General features: G+C 35.2%; 1 protein-coding gene across 1 annotated transcript in view; it reads left to right on the forward strand.

Annotated features, from left to right (window-relative positions):
* Positions 1-20018, forward strand: part of LOC115442029 (protein O-mannosyl-transferase TMTC1) — a 156978-nt gene extending 136960 nt beyond the window's left edge. Inside the window, exons 6-15 of the mRNA XM_030166979.2 lie at positions 1680-1856; positions 5233-5422; positions 7173-7294; positions 8128-8292; positions 15613-15726; positions 16171-16314; positions 16990-17189; positions 17737-17902; positions 18255-18378; positions 18770-20018. Of these exons, the coding sequence (XP_030022839.2) occupies positions 1680-1856; positions 5233-5422; positions 7173-7294; positions 8128-8292; positions 15613-15726; positions 16171-16314; positions 16990-17189; positions 17737-17902; positions 18255-18378; positions 18770-19105 (1738 nt within the window). The 3' untranslated portion in view covers positions 19106-20018. The remainder of the gene's footprint in view (positions 1-1679; positions 1857-5232; positions 5423-7172; positions 7295-8127; positions 8293-15612; positions 15727-16170; positions 16315-16989; positions 17190-17736; positions 17903-18254; positions 18379-18769) is intronic.
* Positions 20019-20958: the final 940 nt, after the last annotated feature.

A 20958-nucleotide genomic window follows, 5' to 3' on the forward strand; every position in this document is an offset into this window, starting at 1 on the left:
CTTCGCCGTTTTGTATTGATTTTGGCAATTGACCTATATATTTATTTTTATTACTTTAAATGACGAGACGTGATACGATCAATATAATATAACTAGTTAACCCGACAGACGTTGTTATTAACTATGAATTTGCTGCCCGCATTCTATCAATCGCTAACAGTTATTTCAAACAACTGACGGTAATATTAAATTAATATGGTCGTTAAGTTTCCATCAATTTTCTAATGTTCCGCTCAGCTTCCTTAATGTTTTCTTGTATAAGAACCTTCTTCTGACAATAATTAACACAACAGAAAAAGAATTAGCGAAATTTTTTCCATCCGTTCACGCGTGATGCAATGACCAAGCGAAATAGAGATTAATTTATATATATATATCTATAGCTAGATATATCAATATTAACAGTATAAACACCATCCAACACCTTGAATTATAAAGTATTTGTTTGGTATTCCACTGTTCTCAAATATGCACAATAACAACACGTCTAGTATTTTTTTGTAAATGAATAGTACTTCAAATCATTTTGACGACAGCTAATATGAGTTATAGGGAATAAAAAATTAAGTTATTCGCCTAAATACAATTCGAAAATGTTTATGGGAAACATTTTACTCTCGAGCTTGGTACGATACAAGCATTATGTAATCTTGAACATTAGGCTTGGAGGGTTTCCTAGAACACCGTTTGAACATTTTTGTTCACATTTCTCGATAAAGACACAAACCAAAATACATCACCTGACATACGATAAAGGTCAAAGTAACAATTCCAAGAATACTGAAAATATTTATAATCAAGTTTATAATTCTATTTTAATATTCTAAAAGGTCGCTGGTTATGGAAGATTGGTTGTGAATTGGGGCTTGTAAATTTTACTCTTTATGAAGTTCTCTCAAATGGTCTTGAGGGCCTGTTTTATTTACGGTGCGCAAGCTGCGGTTAGGGATGTGTACTTACGAATAATTTTTTAAAAATAATAATATTAGCCCTGTATTATATACTGTCCCACTGTTGGGCACGGGCCTCCTCTACTACTCAGAGGGATTAGGCCTTAGTCCACCACGCTGGCCTAGTGCGGATTGGTAGACTTCACACACCCTCGAAAATTCCTAATAGAGAATTTATTAGGTATGCAGGTTTCCTCGCGATGTTTTCCTTCACCGTTAAAGCAAGCGATAATTCACAAAGAATTTCTTTTAATAATCAATTTTAGTTACCTTTTTATAAACATTTCTTATTAAATTGTCTATAAAGTAGCGTTATTGGAAAATTAAAATGATGTGTACATTCGGAAGAGATGCGGTATCAACAATTATAATTGCATTTTCATTATGAAATTAAGGAAACAATATCTACATTATAAAACTACTAAACGAAGGATAACATTTAATAGAAATATGATCTCTATTTGTTTTTCTATATGTATTGTATATTTCGAATGGATAGCTTCTAAAAATACAATTTTCGCGGTGCGATAATAAGGTGTACCGCCTTAAACTCTATAAATCTTACAATTAGTTCTGGCAATTAGCATACTTACATTATTCTATAGTGTTTTAATTATATATAAAATGTATTTCATCGATCATAAGTATTCATTAAAATTTTCTGTAATTCTTAGTAAGATAATTCTATAGTCTAAATATGAGTTTTTATATTTGTGATTTTTCTATCAGGTCAATATGCTCCTTGAAAATCGAGAAGAAATGCACAGGTCTGTCAGTGCGGACGATCAAAGTGGTGGTATCACTGGCACTGCTTATTTGCGTGCGGTTGGCACTACTGCAGGGGACGCTGCCAACCTTCTCGCCTCAGGATAATCCTGCCGCTTTCCATCCTAGCTTCTTCGTCAGGTAAGTGTTGTCGCAATTCATATTACAGCCAATCAATTAAAAATAGTAAATATATATTTTTGTTTTTATTTTCAGCCAGTAAGAAACATTTAATTTTTTTTATTGTTGCTTTTCCAATAGCAATTAATTAATATGGTCTCTTTATCTATAAAGATGGAAGTAGACAAACATCCATTAAAGAAGTCTTTAAAAAATAAGACTTCTTTGCTATTTCTGAAATTACGTTATTTATTTATTATAATTAAAATAAAAAATATTCAACATCCTCAACTAAATTTGATAATATCCCGGCAAAAAATTTACTGTTAAGAATAATACAAACAAAATCTTAGCGGTAAACAACAGTAGTTTGTTTGAGAACATCTGCGACACAGATAAAGTCTGATTAAAGCACCCGTCCCACCGTATGAAAGTGCAAACCTTCGGGATTCGGTAGTAGTTTAAACGCTTCTTGATTTTGTAGTCAGGATCGCATGCAACTCTATGATTATTAAGTCAGAACGGCTTTATTTTTTAAATTTAATTATTATAAAATTATTTTGGCTGGTAAGGATATTTTTTTGGAACTGGATATACACAGGCTGATCCCGGAACGCGACACACTTACATGAGCTTATGTGGCGGGTTTTAACACCTATTCTAAAATCATATAAAGTATATAATATATTCTAAAATCGTCACACTAACTGCTTGGTTTGTGCACAAGTACTAAGACGTATATTAATAAAATCAGTAAGAAAATATGTTAACAAAAGAATAGGTACAAGAAACATAATAGTTAACACGCTGAATCGAAATAAACATTTGTTGATCACAGAAACATTTCCTGAACTAAGTTCAGACTACTCTCGCTTTAGTCTACTAGCAAGTAATTTAGTAGCTCAACGTATGTGCACTATTTTCTACAAACTTTTTGGTATTCATACAATTTTACAAACAACTCGCTTCTCGACTAAAAAAAATAATCGGAACTAAGCTTTAGAGGAAATCGGGGCCATATCGCCCTAATCTGCTTAGACTGCATTTATTTACATAAAATTCTATATTTATTTTCAGTGTGCCAGTTCAAAATTACAATGCAGATGAAATTGAATTCACAAAATAACATGTCAACCTTGGTAATAGCTGAAGAATAATGGCCTTTTTGACAGCTAATTTTTGTGTGAACGAAAAGTAATTGCTTCCTGTTTCTGCACATTGTTCGTGGTTTATGCGCACAAATTGTGCACCTTAGTTGCATATTACTTCTGAAATCGTTTTAAAGTAATACAAATACTTTAAATTAACTGGGACGCCGAAATAGAGTTATTAATTACTATGCTCCCATATAGCAAGATATAAAATGTATACTTAATATTATTCTAGATATGTAATATATTATTGAATAACTCATAATGAAGCATTTAAACATATTCAATAGCGAAGCGTGGGTTCTTTTCGCCTGAAGCGCTCCCAAAGTTTGCCGCCCAAGACATCGGGCTAAGAAAAAAGGTCATTTTAATAAATAAGAGTCACTTTCGCCCACTTCCCCTGCTCCTAGCCAGTGATACACGCGACAAACGTAAAAAAAATTAAGGATTAATTCCAGCCCTTTTTTCTGTCCCGACCACGCTCCACCGCTGTATATAAGTACCCCTTTGTATCCAAGATAAATATATTATAATTTCAAATGATGATACGGGAATCAAGACTTTCCTTATTGTTACTAAAAGGTATTATGTTAAAGTCGATATTCGAAAGTCAAATACTAAAACATACAATCACCGCCCCTCAGCCCAATGACCTTTTAAACTTTAATAACATTGTTCCCTATAGAGACAGATTTTAATAAGTTCGAAACGGAAATAGGCTGTTCAAAATCAGACAAGATACCTTTGGGTAAAAGCGAAAACACTATTATACAAATGTCTTAATTACCTTTAACGTCTAGTTATTTAGTCGATTAATTCGTATTTGAAAGAAAAGAAAGAAAGAAAAATCCATTTATTGGCCACAGATTGGGTGGTAAACATAATTTATAATAAAACTTATTATTAAAAATTATATAAAAAGAAAAAAAACAGTTTTGAGGAATTTTATAGTTGGGTGAGTACCTACAAACATACTCAGATACTCACCCCAGTATGGATGGTATATGTTCCACTACAACAATGCCAATAGGATCTAGATCAGCATAAGCCAAACAGCAGGCGTTTGACGCTGATTTTCAACATATTTTAGCATATTACTAAATTTTTAAACGTACTATGCACAGGCGAAAGGTCCATATGACCCGGTTCCAGTCGACTTCCTTTTATGTAGAATCTAATTATCATTGAAAAGGTTTGCAGACTGCACCCATGTATATTAGTACCTATATGTTGTCACCTTTCGCCACTGGTACTACGTTAAATCGATTGGATCTGATGTGGACAAATCATTTTAAATTTACGTAATGGCTACACTATTCGAATAATTGGGCGAATCATAAATACTGATGTTACTTGTGAATTATGTGCCGCTGTAACTATGTTAAAATAGCAAATATGGATAAGTGTAGTAACAATTTGCAACTACAGATATAAAGGCGTCAGTGTGGTAGTAAAAGATTGATGGCCTTATTAATTTATTTAACCACTCTTAATCTGTTAGGATGTCGGCTTTAATTCTAATTACATACTAAATATAAAAAATAATATAGGCTTTACGCTAATAAATGTGTAGCCATTTTATACTAACTTCGGAACATGGGCCATTTCTGTTAATGAGATCACCACGATGGCTTCATGCGGGTACACTTCAAATAATCATCTTCGAAATTCTGATCGTAAATTTAGAAATAGGTTTGATAAAAGGAAAAATCGTATAATATAAATGAAAAATCCAATGAATTATAAATTTCGTGAGGCCATATTGTAAACCATAAAAGTTTTCCAAGAACCGTCTTTGGTTAAAAGGTCCGTAGATTAATAAAAATATAAATCAGGTTATAAAAATCAATATAGTACAGGATTTTTTATTGCCTGAACGGCCAGACGAGTTGGCGACGCACCTCATTGCAATTGTTTGCAGCTGCTCATACTCTGAAGCATTTTGAGAAAGTTAAATCATCAGATAATCGCGGAACTTCGTTCTTATCACTTATTTTAAAGAAAGAAAGATTTTATTATTGGGCAACATCAGTATATCATGTACATTAAAGATGATAAAAAAAAAATGTAAATAAATATAACAAAATTATACTCATTGTGCCAACAATGGGAACCCTCATTCAGCTCCTTGCTGCGGTACCAGCATTACTGATACTGCAGCTCTGATTTATTTTTACGATGTAAAGTGATTTTTATGGTAACAAACTGGACTATTTCCAAGATTTTAAGATCTAATTTATTAACAGGTTAATGACATTCTGCTACCTGGCCGCGTTCAACTGGTGGTTGCTCCTGTGTCCCTGGACCCTGAGCCATGATTGGCAGATGGGCTCCGTGCCCCTCATCACTAGTGGCTGGGACCCGCGCAATTTGCTCACCTGTGCTGCTTTTGGAGCGCTGTTGCTGCTCTGCTATCGTTGCATTGCGGATTTGGAGGTAAGTGTATAAAACACATGATAAATGTTTGTCTGTGTGCTTTTAATGTGACAAATGACCCCGTGCCGTCTTACTGTGATTGGTTGAGAGACTAATACTGAGGTTGAGTGACTGATGCATTGATCTCTTGTTCAATCACCAACATCAAAATTAAACGAAATTGATTTAAGAGTTGCGTTTTTAAGAACATTCTAAGGGGGCACTTCTACATACTTAGTCTGGCCATAAATACTGTTACACTTAATTATAAAAAAATATTACATTTGAATTTCGAATCTGTCATTTTTATACGATTGTTCATTGTGTTTTCTCATTTTGGCGCCAATACATTGTAAAATATTTTGCGATATTAAAATGGTGTGGGGTGATAAAGAGAACCGAATCGCTGTGATAGCATTACACAAAGTAGGTATGGAGCCAAATGCAATTTTTAAAACTCTCCATACACTTGGTATTAGTAAAATGTTTGTGTACCGGGCTATTAATAGGTACAATGAGACCTCCTCTGTTTGTGACAGAAAAGATCTGGCCGTCCACGTAGTGTTCGTACGAAAAAGGTGGTCAAAGCAGTAAGGGAAAGAATTCGAAGAAATCCTGTCCGAAAGCAAAAGATTTTATCTCGGGAAATGAAGATAGCACCTAGAACCATGTCGCGTATTTTAAAAGATGACTTAGGACTTGCAGCCTATAAGAGACGCACTGGCCATTTCTTAACTGATAATTTAAAGAAGAATAGGGTGGTAAAATCGAAACAACTACTGAAGCGGTACGCAAAGGGAGGTCACAGAAAAATTTTGTTTACGGATGAGAAAATTTTTACAATTGAGCAACATTTTAACAAACAAAATGACCGTATTTATGCTCAAAGCTCTAAGGAAGCTTCCCAATTAGTCGACAGAGTGCAACGTGGACATTATCCGACTTCAGTGATGGTTTGGTGGGGTGTTAGCTATGAAGGAGTGACTGAGCCATATTTTTGTGAAAAAGGTATCAAAACATCGGCACAAGTGTATCAAGATACCATTCTTGAGAAGGTAGTTAAGCCCCTTAACATCACCATGTTCAATAACCAAGTATGGTCCTTCCAGCAAGACTCGGCGCCGGGTCATAAAGCTCGGTCCACGCAGTCTTGGTTGGAATCGAACGTTTCGGACTTCATCAGAGCTGAAGACTGGCCGTCGTCTAGTCCCGATCTTAATCCGCTGGATTATGATTTGTGGTCAGTTTTAGAGAGTACAGCTTGCTCTAAACGCCATGATAATTTGGAGTCCCTAAAACAATCTATACGATTGGCAGTGAAGAATTTTCCCATGGAAAGAGTGCGTGCTTCTATTGATAACTGGCCTCATCGTTTAAAGGACTGTATTGCAGCCAATGGAGACCACTTCGAATAAGCTTTTTATATTTTTAATTGTTTTATATTTATGTATTAAACTGACACACTGTAAAAGTAATAAATGTTATTTGCAGTTAACAATTTTCTTTTTTCTTTATTACAATATTTATGGCAAGACTAGGTATATTATGTTTGTTTCGGGTTTGGTTTTATGTGAACGAGGCCTTGTTTTATGATAATCATCACACTAGTAGTTTTTATAAGCATTCAGTAATCTGAAGTCCATTTCCCGTCTAAACTAGAAAATACTAAACATTTTCCTTCATTAGGACGAATTAAGGTATTATAGTCCCTAAACTCGAAGGGTAGTGACAAGAATTTAAGTGAGTTTCTAATCATAATTATGTTTATAAGGTGCAACGCCACACGCCAGCTGTCATCGGTCTGCTGTTGTTGGTGATACCGTTCGTCCCGGCGAGCAATTTGCTCGTCACCGTCGGTTTTGTCATCGCCGAAAGGGTTTTATACATTCCCAGGTACGATTTATCGTAGACTACCTCCTTTCATAGACGTTATTTATCTAAGGAGCATTGCTGTGATAACAAGTCTGTTTCTCAGCTTCGTTTATCTGACAGCTTGCTGTTTGTTCAACTTTGTTTATTTCACAGCCAACTAGATTCAAGGTGTATTTCAATATTAGCCGATCACATCGGCCCTATGTTTACGCATTCCGAAGGCTGCCATGCCGTCAGCACTGAGAAACAGACTTGTTATGATAGGAATACTCCGTCCTTAGATAAAAACGTCTATGAATAAGGGGGTATTTTTATTTCTAGCAAAAATAAGTTGTATGATAACGCTCGTTATAGAATTACTTTTGTTTACTATAAAGCATGTATTATTCATTGTAACGTTAATTCCATTTAATAGGAATGAAATAATTCCTACTGTAATGTTCATGGAAAGGCTTTCATTTAGAGATGAATAAATAGCTTTTAAGATTCTCTTGTGTCAATTGTTTAGGATTTCCGAAGATTTTTCTTGACGATGAATTCTTGATATAGAACTATGGTATACGGTATTTCTATATTTTTAAAAGTCTACGGAATACTACGTATTCCTAACTTAAAAGCCAAATTATGAATCAGAAAATAACTACCAAGTGAATAATGAGTCATTTGTTCATGAGTTAAATTACGATCAGGTCATACATTTACTTATAACACTATTTCTTTTATAAAAACAGATGTATCAGCTAATAGGGTCCCTAATAAAAAAACGATGCTCGACAATTCATAACCGACTCCAAAACAATATTCTAATAACCCAATTCATCTTCCTCTTCGTGAAAAAAAAGTTTTTTGTTTAGCGTTGGAAGTGTGATCATCACGGCATACGGAGTCCAGCTCATGTGGTATTCCAAGCCTGGCACTAAAGCAGTGCTGGTGGTGGGGCTGGCGATCTTAGCTGCCAGTGGAGTGGCAAGAACTTACAGAAGAAACGCTGACTGGAGAGATCGAGCTACACTGTTAAGGTAAGAGATCGAATGGATTCTAGAGAAATATGTTAAGTTGAGAGAAATGTAGTATTATGGGAGAGCAGAAGATTTAGTTCATTAGCATAATTATCATGTCGTTTTTTTTTACTATGGTAATGGTGATCGCAGACTTCTTATCACAGCATTACTCCGTCCTTAGATAAAAAACGTCTATGAATAAGGGGGTTACTGTTTATCGTTTAGAGTAGATTATAATTAATGTCCTCGCAAAATAGACTGCCTCGATGGCGTAGTTGTATTGCACGTCCAGTACAATAGCGCTCTGAGGTCCTGGGTTCGAATCCCGGGTCGGGCAAAGTGATATTTGGGTTTTTCTGCTCAGTATCAGCCCGGAGTCTGGAATTTGTGCCCCGATATGGCGATAGGCTCGCCCCCTATCGCATCATGGGACGGAACATACTTGGCGAAAAGTGGGTGCCCTAGTTGCGCCTCTGCATACCCCTTCGGGGATAAAATGCGTGATGTTATGTATGTATGTTTTATTTATGCAAAATAGAAAATATTTTTTTCTGCCACACAGTAGAATAATGAAATAATTGAATCAGGAATGAAATAAATTCAGAATCAACGGAGCTAAATGAAGAAAGTCTTACGATTGAAACTGAATCGGATTTCCGTGACCACTTCGTAGCCATAAACAAAGCTATAGGAAACGTCCATAAAATCTTACGACCACTGTTAAACTTTAAACCCACCGGCATGTATGGAAAACTGCAAATAGCACAGTTTAGTGACATCCAATTTATAAAACCCATATAATTTTACGGATATTGAATTTCACTGTACATACTTTTATACTTTAATTTTTAAAGTATCATATGCTTTTATTTTTATTGATGCTAAAACATTTATAAACGCTATATAAGTCCGTGGCTTTCTTCGTATTAAGATCGTAAATTGAACCCCAATTCTTTGACATCGTCAGTACATCATTTATTCGTTTCATTAAAAAATCCAGTACAATCCTAGACAAAGCATTTATGAAAATGTTACGCAAATTCATAACTGAAGCACGCTTAGCAAGAAATCAAAATATTCCGGGGTAGTTAATAAAGCTCCTTAATTTAGTTTAATAAAGTTGAGCACTTCAGCAGAGTTTCATATTCCAGGAACAAGCAGTCATCCAGAGCATTGTAGGGAGAGTAATTCGCTTTTGAATATTATACACGATTTGTTTACGTTTCGGTATTTGGATTGTAAACCTTGTGTATATAAAATTAAAATGTTCCACCGGGTTAATTAACTAGTTTAATTCTAATACGTAGTCTATATAATTATAATTTGTTCCTTATGTCAACTTACTTAGTATGATTTAGTTTTTATTAAAATTCAGTATTTTCTAAAACTTTCCTGTAGATGAAAAGTTTATTGGGTATGGATTCGTAATATTGTTTGTGGCACCGATCTATTTTTATAGAAAGCTAAATGGTAAAAAACGAATGCAAATATTTGCAATGATCATCAAAGAATTGATAATTATTGTTTTTACATTATATTTTTATTTAATGTGTAAAAAACTAAGATATTACTACATTTTCTATATTTTTACACAATATCACTAACCCATCAATTATAATTGATCGACCATTTCAACTTCGATCCTTTTCTACGACTGATTCCAAATTTGTTTTTATCCTTCATCTGGATATGCACGACGTATTCCGAAATTGAGTGTATTCCCAAAGGATCCGTATTGATTGACAAACGACCTTGACTTACAACAGGTCGCTCCCAATTCCCAAGTTCAAGGTCACACGACCCACATAAACGAAATGGAATTTGCGAATAATATTTGCGTGGAACACATATTCTCACGCCTGTAATCTCCAAAGGGCTAGGCAGAGTGGCAACTAGTGTACTAATGCAAAGTGATATGAGATTTTCCTACTCAGTATCAGTTCGGAGTCTGGAATTTGTGCCTGATATGGCGATAGACTCTCCCCCTATCACATCATGGAAAGAGATACACATGGTGGAAAGTGGGTGCACCTATTATTACTATTACCTATACGTCTCTGCCTACGCCTCAGGGGATAAAACGTGTGAGTATATCTGTACTTACATAACTACAAAAAGACAGATGATTTAGGGCAGGTACTCGACCTCATGCTCGCCATACCAACAAGCCGATTCATTCCCCTGTATACTATCAATTTAACGTTGCATTATTAAGTCTAAATTTGTGTTGTTAGTTCGGCCGCTAGCCAAAATACTATTTTCCACTGCGGCAGCTCGATAGATTATTCCTGTAAGCCTTTCATTATCAGGGAGGCGTATAGCGTACGTACTAGTCTAATTCTAGAAATGTTTGAGCTGGTAAGATACTAATTTATATGAATAAGGACCACTATATATAGGTAAGACCAGTAACCCGCCATAGTCGCTGAGGCGAGTGTTCAGCGTTTGGGGATTAGCTTGTATACGAGATTCAAACAAGCTGACATAATTCTATCAACTGGTGTTAATCAATATCGGTCAATATTCTATCTGGACGCCACTCTGCTTACCATCAGGAGCCGTTGCTAAGACATCTTTCTACAATCGTAACTATTACAGAAAATCGAAAAATGTATGGAAGTGATATATCGATGCGACAGAATTATTGCTAAGCTTCATTCACAGTATATATTTTTATAGTAGTAGGTGTACAGTCACATTCCGGTGAGGAATTAATGTATACAAAAATTCTGTGCCCATTTTGAATAAGTAGAAAGAAAGAAAAGAAAAGTACTACCACATAAAAGTATTTTACGAATTTTATAGCGTTTTTTATCATAATTTTCTTCCGACGTTTCGAAGTGTGCAGCCTTCGGTCATGGGAGGGACTGAGGTGTTGGTCTGAAAAGTCAGTTATAATATCTATCTACATTTTACAATTATTGTCTTCGAAACGTCGAGACAAAATTAGAATATAAAAAACCGCGATCAAATCCATAAAATAGTTTTAATTCAAAATATCATTACACTAACTATTCATGGAAGCAGTAGACGTTACGTCCGTTGTAGTTGTTTGTATTTCTGAGACGCGCAATAGGGTACCGGACTTATTTTTATTCTTAACAATTATCAAATATTTACATAATATAAATTATAACATAGAAGAAATTTTTAAAATCCGATGAATAATCAACAAGTTATAAGTCTTTGAATTTCGGTGGAAGGGGTAATTAACAAGAAACAGAAAAGAGACAAAATACCTACATGTGATGTCATCGAGAATTACGACGCGTGCGAAAGAAAGAGATGAATCGATATCCCCACATCGCGCCCACTTCTGCACATTACAATATTTTAAATATGAATTACTCGCTCATTTTTTAACCAATGTTTATGCTGTTTTCGCAGCAGTGCTTCTTTTTCGTATTAATCCATTACATATAGAATAATGTACAAAATCAAGCAAAGGCCGGTCCCCTATTATCCAAAACTATGTAATTATCATTCAAAGTTCACGCTACCGTTTATTCTCAAGTATATGTACCAAGCAAGAGATATTTATCATTCTTTTGTACAGAAAAATCCAGGTTTTCAAAGTCTAGCTCAGATTTTTTTGAATGTCACGTAATCTAGTTAACCCTTTGTAGGATGGATGTGGGCCGTCGACAATGTTATCTGTCTTTCCTCTTACATAGAAATAAGTTTTATCAGACGTCAGCTCTGTTTGTAAGTTATTTATCTGAAGGATGACTTTTAATTTTCACGTCGCGTCGGTGAATATGTAATTTAACAACTGACTCGGCGGTTTAGTTGTAATGCGTGCGCGGTACGAGTACAAGGTGCTGAGGTTCTAAGTTCGAATCCCGGGTCAGATCAAAAATAATTGTGACTGAATTTTTTATATTAACAAAAATTACTTAGTCGCAGCTCGGAGTCGAAAGCACGTAAAGCCGTTGGTCCTGAGCCTGATCTCGCTGCGTTCATGCCAAGTATAAGAACAGGACTGTCTCTTTTTTATCTTTCTTGAATGCACTGGCATCACGCACACACTTATGCACTATAACATTATTATAAAACTTTATGAATACGTTATTCTTCGATAAGTTTATCGCTAGGCTATGACATTTATTAACATGCTGCTTTTTTTTAAAGGATATGTATCAAATTTTTTATTGCTTTGAATGACGAGACAAACTTGCAGTTCGCCTGATGGTAAGCGTTACGACCGCCCAGAAACAGCAGAAACACCATCCAGAACTTTAAATTACAAAGTTTTGTTTGGCATTTCACTGCCCTCGACATCTTGAGACATGAGATATTAAGTAATATTATATAAAGTAGTTACACTGGCTACACTTCCCTATATCATTTATTTAGACTACCTCGGTGACGTAGTTGTAAGTGTACACGGTACAAGTACGACTGCCGCGTTGAGGTCCTGGGTTCGAATCCCGGGTCGGGCCCAAAATATTTGTGACTGGGTTTTTCCATCTTAAAAAATACTCAGTCGCAGCTCGGAGTCAGGAAGTTGGCGGTGTGATACCCCCGTGCCTTGGAAAGCACGTAAAGCCGTTGGTCCTGCGCCTGATCTCTCTCCGGTCATGTCGGATTGCCGTCTCACCGAACTATGAGAGTGGAGGAACGTAGGAGGGATTCAATACCATTTATTTAAACAAGGTATTTCTGTAATCTCCAGAGCTGCTTTCAGAACGAATATAAATCCACACCATATCTGTGAAAACTTTTAATTGGCCTTCCGGTACATAATATTTGTACAAACTACACTTATGAGAAATGTTACTTTTCTGTAAAGAAATATCTTTTTATGTTTAACGTTAGCGTTACCAATTGTACCTACAGCTTGTCTACCGCAACAGTTTTATACAGTTTTTTAAACTTATCATCATCTCATGGAGGGTGATTTTAGAATATAATTATTTACGCTTTCTATTTTCAAAGACAGAAAACATTCTCGGGCTACTATTTAAAATGAGAGTGGATATTGTAATAAATGGTGATTTTAAATAAACTTAATACTTCAAGCGTATCTCTTGTGTTACAGAATGTAAAACATCGTGATTTGTTTGACAAATTTCTTTGATGTAAAATAAGTTTATATTAATTAATTATCAAAGTATCCGAATTCTAAAGTTACTCTACATTTTCTAAAACTTGTGAATTATTGAGATGTCTTGTTTTCGTTGTTTTCAGTTGTGTAAAATACGTGGAAAATAAATTGTACAGATAATCATAATGCTATGTTTTAATATATAATGTTATTATACCTAGTATTGCCCGTGACTTCGCTCGTGTGAAAACCTTCCCGGCTCAAAACTCTCTAGAACAATATGCGGATTTAGTATCTTTAAAAAAAACTATGATTTCCCATGAGACCGGAGGATATAAAATAGTTTAAGTTAATTCGGGACATGATCTACTTGTGCATCATCATTATTCATCCTAATCAGTTTAGTTGTTTTGTACACGGGCAAAGTGACAAGCGACCCCACTGCACCTGATGGTAAGTGGAGCGGAGTCCAATAGAATGTCGGCCAACGAGAGACGATTAACCCTCGGCAGTCGACACAATTATGTTGGCCGATTAGAACTGGTCATACACAGTCTGATCACGGAACGCACACTTACAAGGGCCACCACGGGTTTTAACACATCGTGTACGGTGACCGCCATCCGAGCGGACATAAAATACATCCTACCACGAGTTGTTACTTAGTTTACTTTTAAAAAAACATACAGTATCCAAACATTTTCACCAATTAACATTTTATAATAGTAAGAAGTAAGATTAGATAAGATTACTGATCTCAATTTTATTTTTGTGCATATCCAGTACACTACACTGCACCAGTTATTCTAAAACATCAGAAAATTATGAAATTAAAATACCAGCAAAAACAAACGTAAAAAGAGATCAAAGTTTCTAGAAAAATAATTTGACAAAATAATGATAACGACTTCGATAAAAATTATTAAATTTTGTCGTATGCTGTGATACCATAGAATTTTATTCATTTAAGTTTATTATTGTTAATTGTTACTGCAGGTCTAGTTATAATATAACAACTGGTCAATCGAAATTATAAAGAAATAAATGGATTCTTTTATAGTAAAATTACATAGATTTGAGACAACTTTCTTCAGTCGATTTAGAAAATGTGTTATGTTTTTGCCATTCAATACGACACATAAGTCATACCTAGCGATTACTCAGCGTATATAGTTTTGAAACCGAAATATAACAGTGCATTAACCACTACCCGCGGCTCCGCCCGCGTTATAAAGTTTTTCAGGCTAAAGTTTTCCGTTATAAAAGTAGTAGTTTCCCGGGAGCCTATGTTCTTCCCATGGTCTCAAACTGTCTCCATACCAAATTTCATCTTAATACGTTGGGTAGTTTTTGAGTTTAACACGTTCAAACAGACAGATGCAGCGGGGGACTTTGTTTTATAATATATTTTTTAGAACTTTTAAAGTGGAACAATCCCGTCATACATCATTGTTGCATAACTTTAACCGTTTACGCAGCGCAGGCAACGGAAGCTCTCAAAACTTATAATTTTCCCCGTTTTTGCAACATGTTTCATTACTGCTCTGCTCCTATTGGTCATAGCGTGATATATATCAACTTAGAGCACTCCACAAACAAAGGGCTATTCGACACAAAAAGAATTTTTCAGTTCGAATCGGTAGTTCCTGAGATTATCCATTACTGCTCCGCTCTTATTGGGTATAGCGTGATGATATATAACCTATAGCACTCCACGAAAAAAAGGCTATCCAACGCAAAAATAATTTTTCAGTTTGGACCGGTAGTTCCTGAGATTAGCCATTACTGCTCCGCTCCTATTGGGTATAGCGTGATGATATATAGCCTATAGCACTCCACGAACAAAGGGCTATCGAACGCAAAAAGATTTTTTCAGTTTGGACCGGTAGTTTCTGAGATTAGCGCGTTCAAACAAACAAACAAACAAACTCTTTAGCTTTATATAATAGTATAGATATAGAAGATAGATAACTAGGAACATTGATAAAAACAACAAACACCCTACGTATGGCGACATACTTAGCAAAATAAATGATTGTTACATCTAAGCACATTTAAAACGAATTAGGAGAATAAATACTGCACATTTTGCCACGAACAAATACTTCCCAGCAACAAACTGTAATACAGATCTGGACGGAAACTACTGGAAAATGTCCCCGCAACGCCATATTAAATTTTTACAAAACAGTTAAACACGACAGACCTAACGTAAATTTATACGTTCCAGTAACAATAGCATTAAGGCCGTCGTATTAGATCGTATATTAAGTAAATGTGTTTTGTTACAGGGCGGATTTAGTGACTTTGCCGCAGAACGCGAAACTGCATTACAACTTTGCCAACTTTCTTCGTGAGACGGAGCAGCAAGATACTGCCATCAAACATTATAAAGAAGCTTTGAGGTAACAAATGCGCTCGCCTCACCGCGAGTGTGGAAGCCCCGTTTAGGCAACTTTGCCTGGAGTTTGTAAAATAGTTAGCGGTGTTATGTTTGTTGAATAAATATAATGGTGAAGTTATTATTCTTGGTGTAACATGATGTAAAATGCTTTAAACTTTGGTCTTAAGTATTATATTCTACGATGCTGGTGCGACGTTATATATTCATTCCAATAAGACTGATATAACCCAGTCAGATTAAACTAAAATATACACTAGCTTCTTTTATTAATGATTTTTTTGTATAAAAGGTGCCGACAACAAAAATAAAAAAAAACATTTGGACTTAATGACTAATTTTTACAAAAGGTGTTAATAACGAAAAAAAACATTAGACCACTGCCATTTCTCCTAATATAATGTTTTATTTTGCCACCATTCTTTTATAATTATAATCATTTTAATAGGTTATGGCCGACGTACGCGAGTGCCCACAATAACATCGGTACTCTGGTCACCGGAGCAGACAAAGCTGAACATCATTTCCTACAAGCCATCACATTTAATAAGTACCACGTCAACGCGCATTACAATCTTGGGAAGTTATACAAGTAAGAAAAATATACCCCCTTATTCCAAGATTCTGTTGTGATTGGCTAATATTGACATACAAACAACAATACCAATAACAATACATTTCAAAATATAGTACTTTCCGACGTTCAGTAAAATACATATTATCCACAGCACCCAAGTCAGATACAACTCCCACATCGTCTGCCTTACCTTAGCTAACATATTTATTATTTTGTAATTAAATAACATGTACGTGTCGCCTAATTTGAATAAGTTGTATACATTTCTATTTGGATTCTGACTAGCCATTAGATCCACTGTAATGTAATTTAGATTATTATTGTCAGTAATCTGTTTAGTGTATCTTTATAAATAAATAAACAATATTAGCCAATCACACCGGCCCTATGTCTACGCACTGCGAAGGCTGCCATGCCGACAGCACTGAGAAACAGACTTGTTATCACAGCATTGCTCCGTCCTTAGTTAAAAAACATCTATGAATACGGGCGATAGTTTTCAACTGGGATATATTAGAAGGGAAAGCGGCGATGGCCTAATTGCGAGTGGAACGGATTGCTGAGACGAATGTCCCCAGGTTCAAAAAACGTCTTTTAAAAATTATCTATAATTTAATACTTAATGTCATTAAATTAATATTTAATGTCATTAAAATTGTTGGTTTTATCTTTCATTATACACTTTCTTAGGAAAAGCGGGCGAGTAAATCAAGCTATTGCCATGCTGGAGAAGTGCATCTGGCTACAGCCTCGTTTTGTACAAGCTCACATGGAACTGCTAACGCTCAAGCCTGAGTTGGAAAAGAAAGCAATACTTAACAAGCTGGTGGAATTAGAGCCGAATAATTGGGAGCATTATATATTATATGGAGACTGGTTTAGGAATAAAGGTAAGTAGAAATTATATATTTAATTCTGAATTATTATACTTTTTTATTCATCACAGTAATTTTATTACAAATCATTATTATAAGATAGTTACTATAATTTTGTTAAGTGTTTAATATAATTTCGGGTAAAAGTTTCTCTTAAAACTAATTAAAGAGGCCACCTCAGATATGGCGCAAAGGTACCCATAACGCTGACAAAATTACCAGAGATATGTCATCAGATATGATTCAGCAGGGATATCCTCACAAACTTAATAACCTTACTAAATTGATTACTAAATACATATTACAAAACTTATTAACCATAATATGTTGGATCTATTTCGCGCATGAAAAACCCTTTATATTTCTAGACTGAAAGATACGATAAAAAGGAACTCAAATGACAAGAGAGGATGGAACTATGTTGAAAAGCCTTGAAAATAATTGTGCGGTATTAGATTTACCAACATCTAAAGATTTGAATGACAAAACTCAAAAAGCTGCCAAGTGGAATAATGATCCGTGTTCAATTATTTTTTCCTTTACATTAAATATAATATTACAGGGTTGCCAGGTGTCGCTGCGAGGTATTATTTGGAAGCCACAAGGCTGAGTTTCCGACATCGAAATGTAGAGCGGCCTGTTAGAGGGGATCTGATTTCTTACCGGTCAACAGCCTTAATGTACCGCTCGTTAGGGCAGAAATCAAGAACGCTGCAGCTTTTGACAAGGTTTATTTAGATTTTAATACATTTTAGATAATATTTCAAAAGTTTTAGAATTTGATACGTTGGTTTGATAAGTGGAATATGAAATTATTAATTTGAAATGGTTATTTACCCTTTAAAGTTTAATGTACTGTTAAATGTATTTTAGTACTAATTAAACTGCTGTACTGTTGAATGAATGCGGTTGGAAAATCGTTTCAATCATAATTACCTTTTACATAAGTTACCAAAGGGAAGCCAGCAGGAATCGAGTTATATGGACCTTGCGTCGCAGACTTATATATTTTGTCAGGTTCCTTTTCGGAAAATTTCATCTTTCGCACGTGAAATTTAGACTAGAATGGTCTTCTCTTAGGTGGCACACGTGGCGCCGCGGGTGGCCCAGCGCGGCCGCTGCACACATGTACCTCAGAGACTGGCGGCTCAAAATGGAACTGGAAGGTCGTGTTCAGATCTACTCCAAAGCTGTTAACCCTACTGTAAGTATGAATCTTCCACCTCCCGGTTTGCTAACTTTACCTTTTGTCTATTAATGCTATAATTTTGCCCGATCTTTAAAATCTTGTGAAATGTTAGCATAGTATATCATTCTCTAATTTTTAGTAAAACATAATAAGAGGTTAAGTTTTAATAACAATTTGCTTTTACGATGTTTGTGGATAATTTTCTGCGGTCAAATGCTCCATAAAAATGATACTGATCATAAAATAAGCGCTGACTATTTTATTGCTAAAGATAATTAAAAGCACTTCTATAAAATTAAATTGGAATCTTATACACTTAAAGATAAAGTACATAGTTACGTAAAAGTGTAATCATATTCAATTAAGAGAACCTTGAAGTTGTGTATTTACCGAAGATTGTTTTCAGAAATCAACAAAATGCTTCGACTCGTCTCAATTGGCGGTCGAAGTGGTGAAATCCAACGTAGATACGAAGAAAGAAGAACGTACTGAAACAAGTGAGGTCAAAGTGAATGTAAAAAAACACAAAAGTGACGTAAAATCTTGTGATTGCAAATCTTGCGGGACCAAAAAACGTAACCTATCAGTTTCATCGCAAATAAAAATGACCCATAACAAGTCTGAAATAGGACTCAAAGATAAGAAGTGCACTTTGCATAGGAAAGAGAAGAAAGCGAAATCTGACGGAATGCCAAACATAGATGCGCCTCTAGCTAAACACATTCTCATAAAAACGTTTTAAGTTCGTGTACGATTAAAAACGATCGCTATGCAGTCGACATACGTGATATAATCCAACCGCGTGACGAGTGACGGTTTCAGTTGGTGTGGTTTTGTGCTTGGATTTTCGTATATTTTTTGTAATTGTACATCATGGACCGTTAGATATAGTTCAGCAGACAATATCGCGACGTTATTTGTAGTTAAGTGAATGAGTCGATTTGGGAATTTCGGTGGATCAAGAATTAAATTACGTCGGCAAAATTGCTTGTCTGGCAAATAAATAGTTTTTACGAATCAATTCAATAACCTTTATGTCAAAGATGATAAAAATACGTTTCATAATGTTACAATCGAAATTCCCAATTGATTGTATTAGATAGAAAACTAATTTTAAATCATTTGTAGAGAGATGAAAAAATTATATTTTTGTGAATGGAAAAACGACGGTAGGGTGGTTTTTATGAACCTGCACAACGTTTATACGCTAGCCTTTAGGAGTTTTTGTATGTTGTGGTCAACCTTGCAATCGATGGAATTGTCTATAATATAACTTCCTACAATAATATTCATATTCTAGTACCATTTATTTCAATATTAAATGTAACAGCTTTGACCAACTGCGTTCATTTTAATGTAGCCTATGATTATACAGCTTATTCTTATAACAGTAAGGTTGACCATTGGACTAAGGTAAGTGCCATGGTGTTTACAAATTGCTTGGTCTTACTATATAATAAAATCACGAATGCTTGCTGTGACAACAGTCCACGCGCACTTGTTAGTCACCTCATGCGATACGTGAGGGGCAGGGGATCTATATGGGCAGTACGAATCAATAGCATATATTAACCCATTTGCCATCGGAATGATTGGAATGTTAGCCGGCTAACATGACAGCTACATGACATTACGCGTGTCACGGAAAAATAACCTTATTATGTAGTGAATAATAAGGTTATATTCCCGTGACACGCGTAATGTCATGTAACTATCATGTTAGCCGGCTAACATGTCAAGCATTAAGTAGTTAAGAGCGTTTTCCTCTGCCGCTTTTGAAGGATCAAGTTGCGAAGGATTATCACATGTTTTATGAATGTCGTTACTCGCATAGAACCAGGATAAAATTTGTGTTTCTGTTACCAGAAATGATTCAACAATGATCTATTTAATCATATATAAGTCTATATTAATGGATCTTTATATATACGTCGCCATTAGTAACGACTTTTTACCAATACTTTCATAATGGTATACATATATACCACGTATTATGTGTATTATTTGATAGAACGAATGTATTAATACAAAGAAAATCACAGATGAGACAGAAAAATTGTAAAAATATTTCGTAAAAACCTTTTCGTTACCTACATTTGAGAAATAATTACAATTAACATATATTATTTACAATTGCCTCTGTGGCGTAGTTGTAATTGTACACGGTATGAGTACGATTACAGCGCTAAAGTCCTGGGTTCGAATCCCGCGTCATCCAATAAAATAATTGCAACTGGGTTTTTCCGTCTTAAAATTACTCAGTCACAGCTCGGCTCATGAAGTTGGCGGTGTGATACTGACGCGTGCCTTCGAAAGCACGCAGAGCCGTTGGTTCTGCGCCTGATCTCTCCCCGGTCATGTCACAATGCCGTCTCACGGAACTATGACAGTGTAAGAACAGAGAGTGCGCCTGTGTATTGCACACACACTTGTACACTATAATATTTCCTGCGTACTCGGTTGATCTCCATTGAGATTAGTCGCCGTGGCTCAAATTCGGCTAGGAAAGAATAATTATTTGCTTTCTTTATAAAATATATCTATTCGAGTTCAATTAAATATTCATTTAAAGTCGAGGCTCCTTTTAAATATCAA

Source organism: Manduca sexta, chromosome 22 (assembly GCF_014839805.1).
Source record: "Manduca sexta isolate Smith_Timp_Sample1 chromosome 22, JHU_Msex_v1.0, whole genome shotgun sequence".
NCBI lineage: Eukaryota > Metazoa > Arthropoda > Insecta > Lepidoptera > Sphingidae > Manduca > Manduca sexta.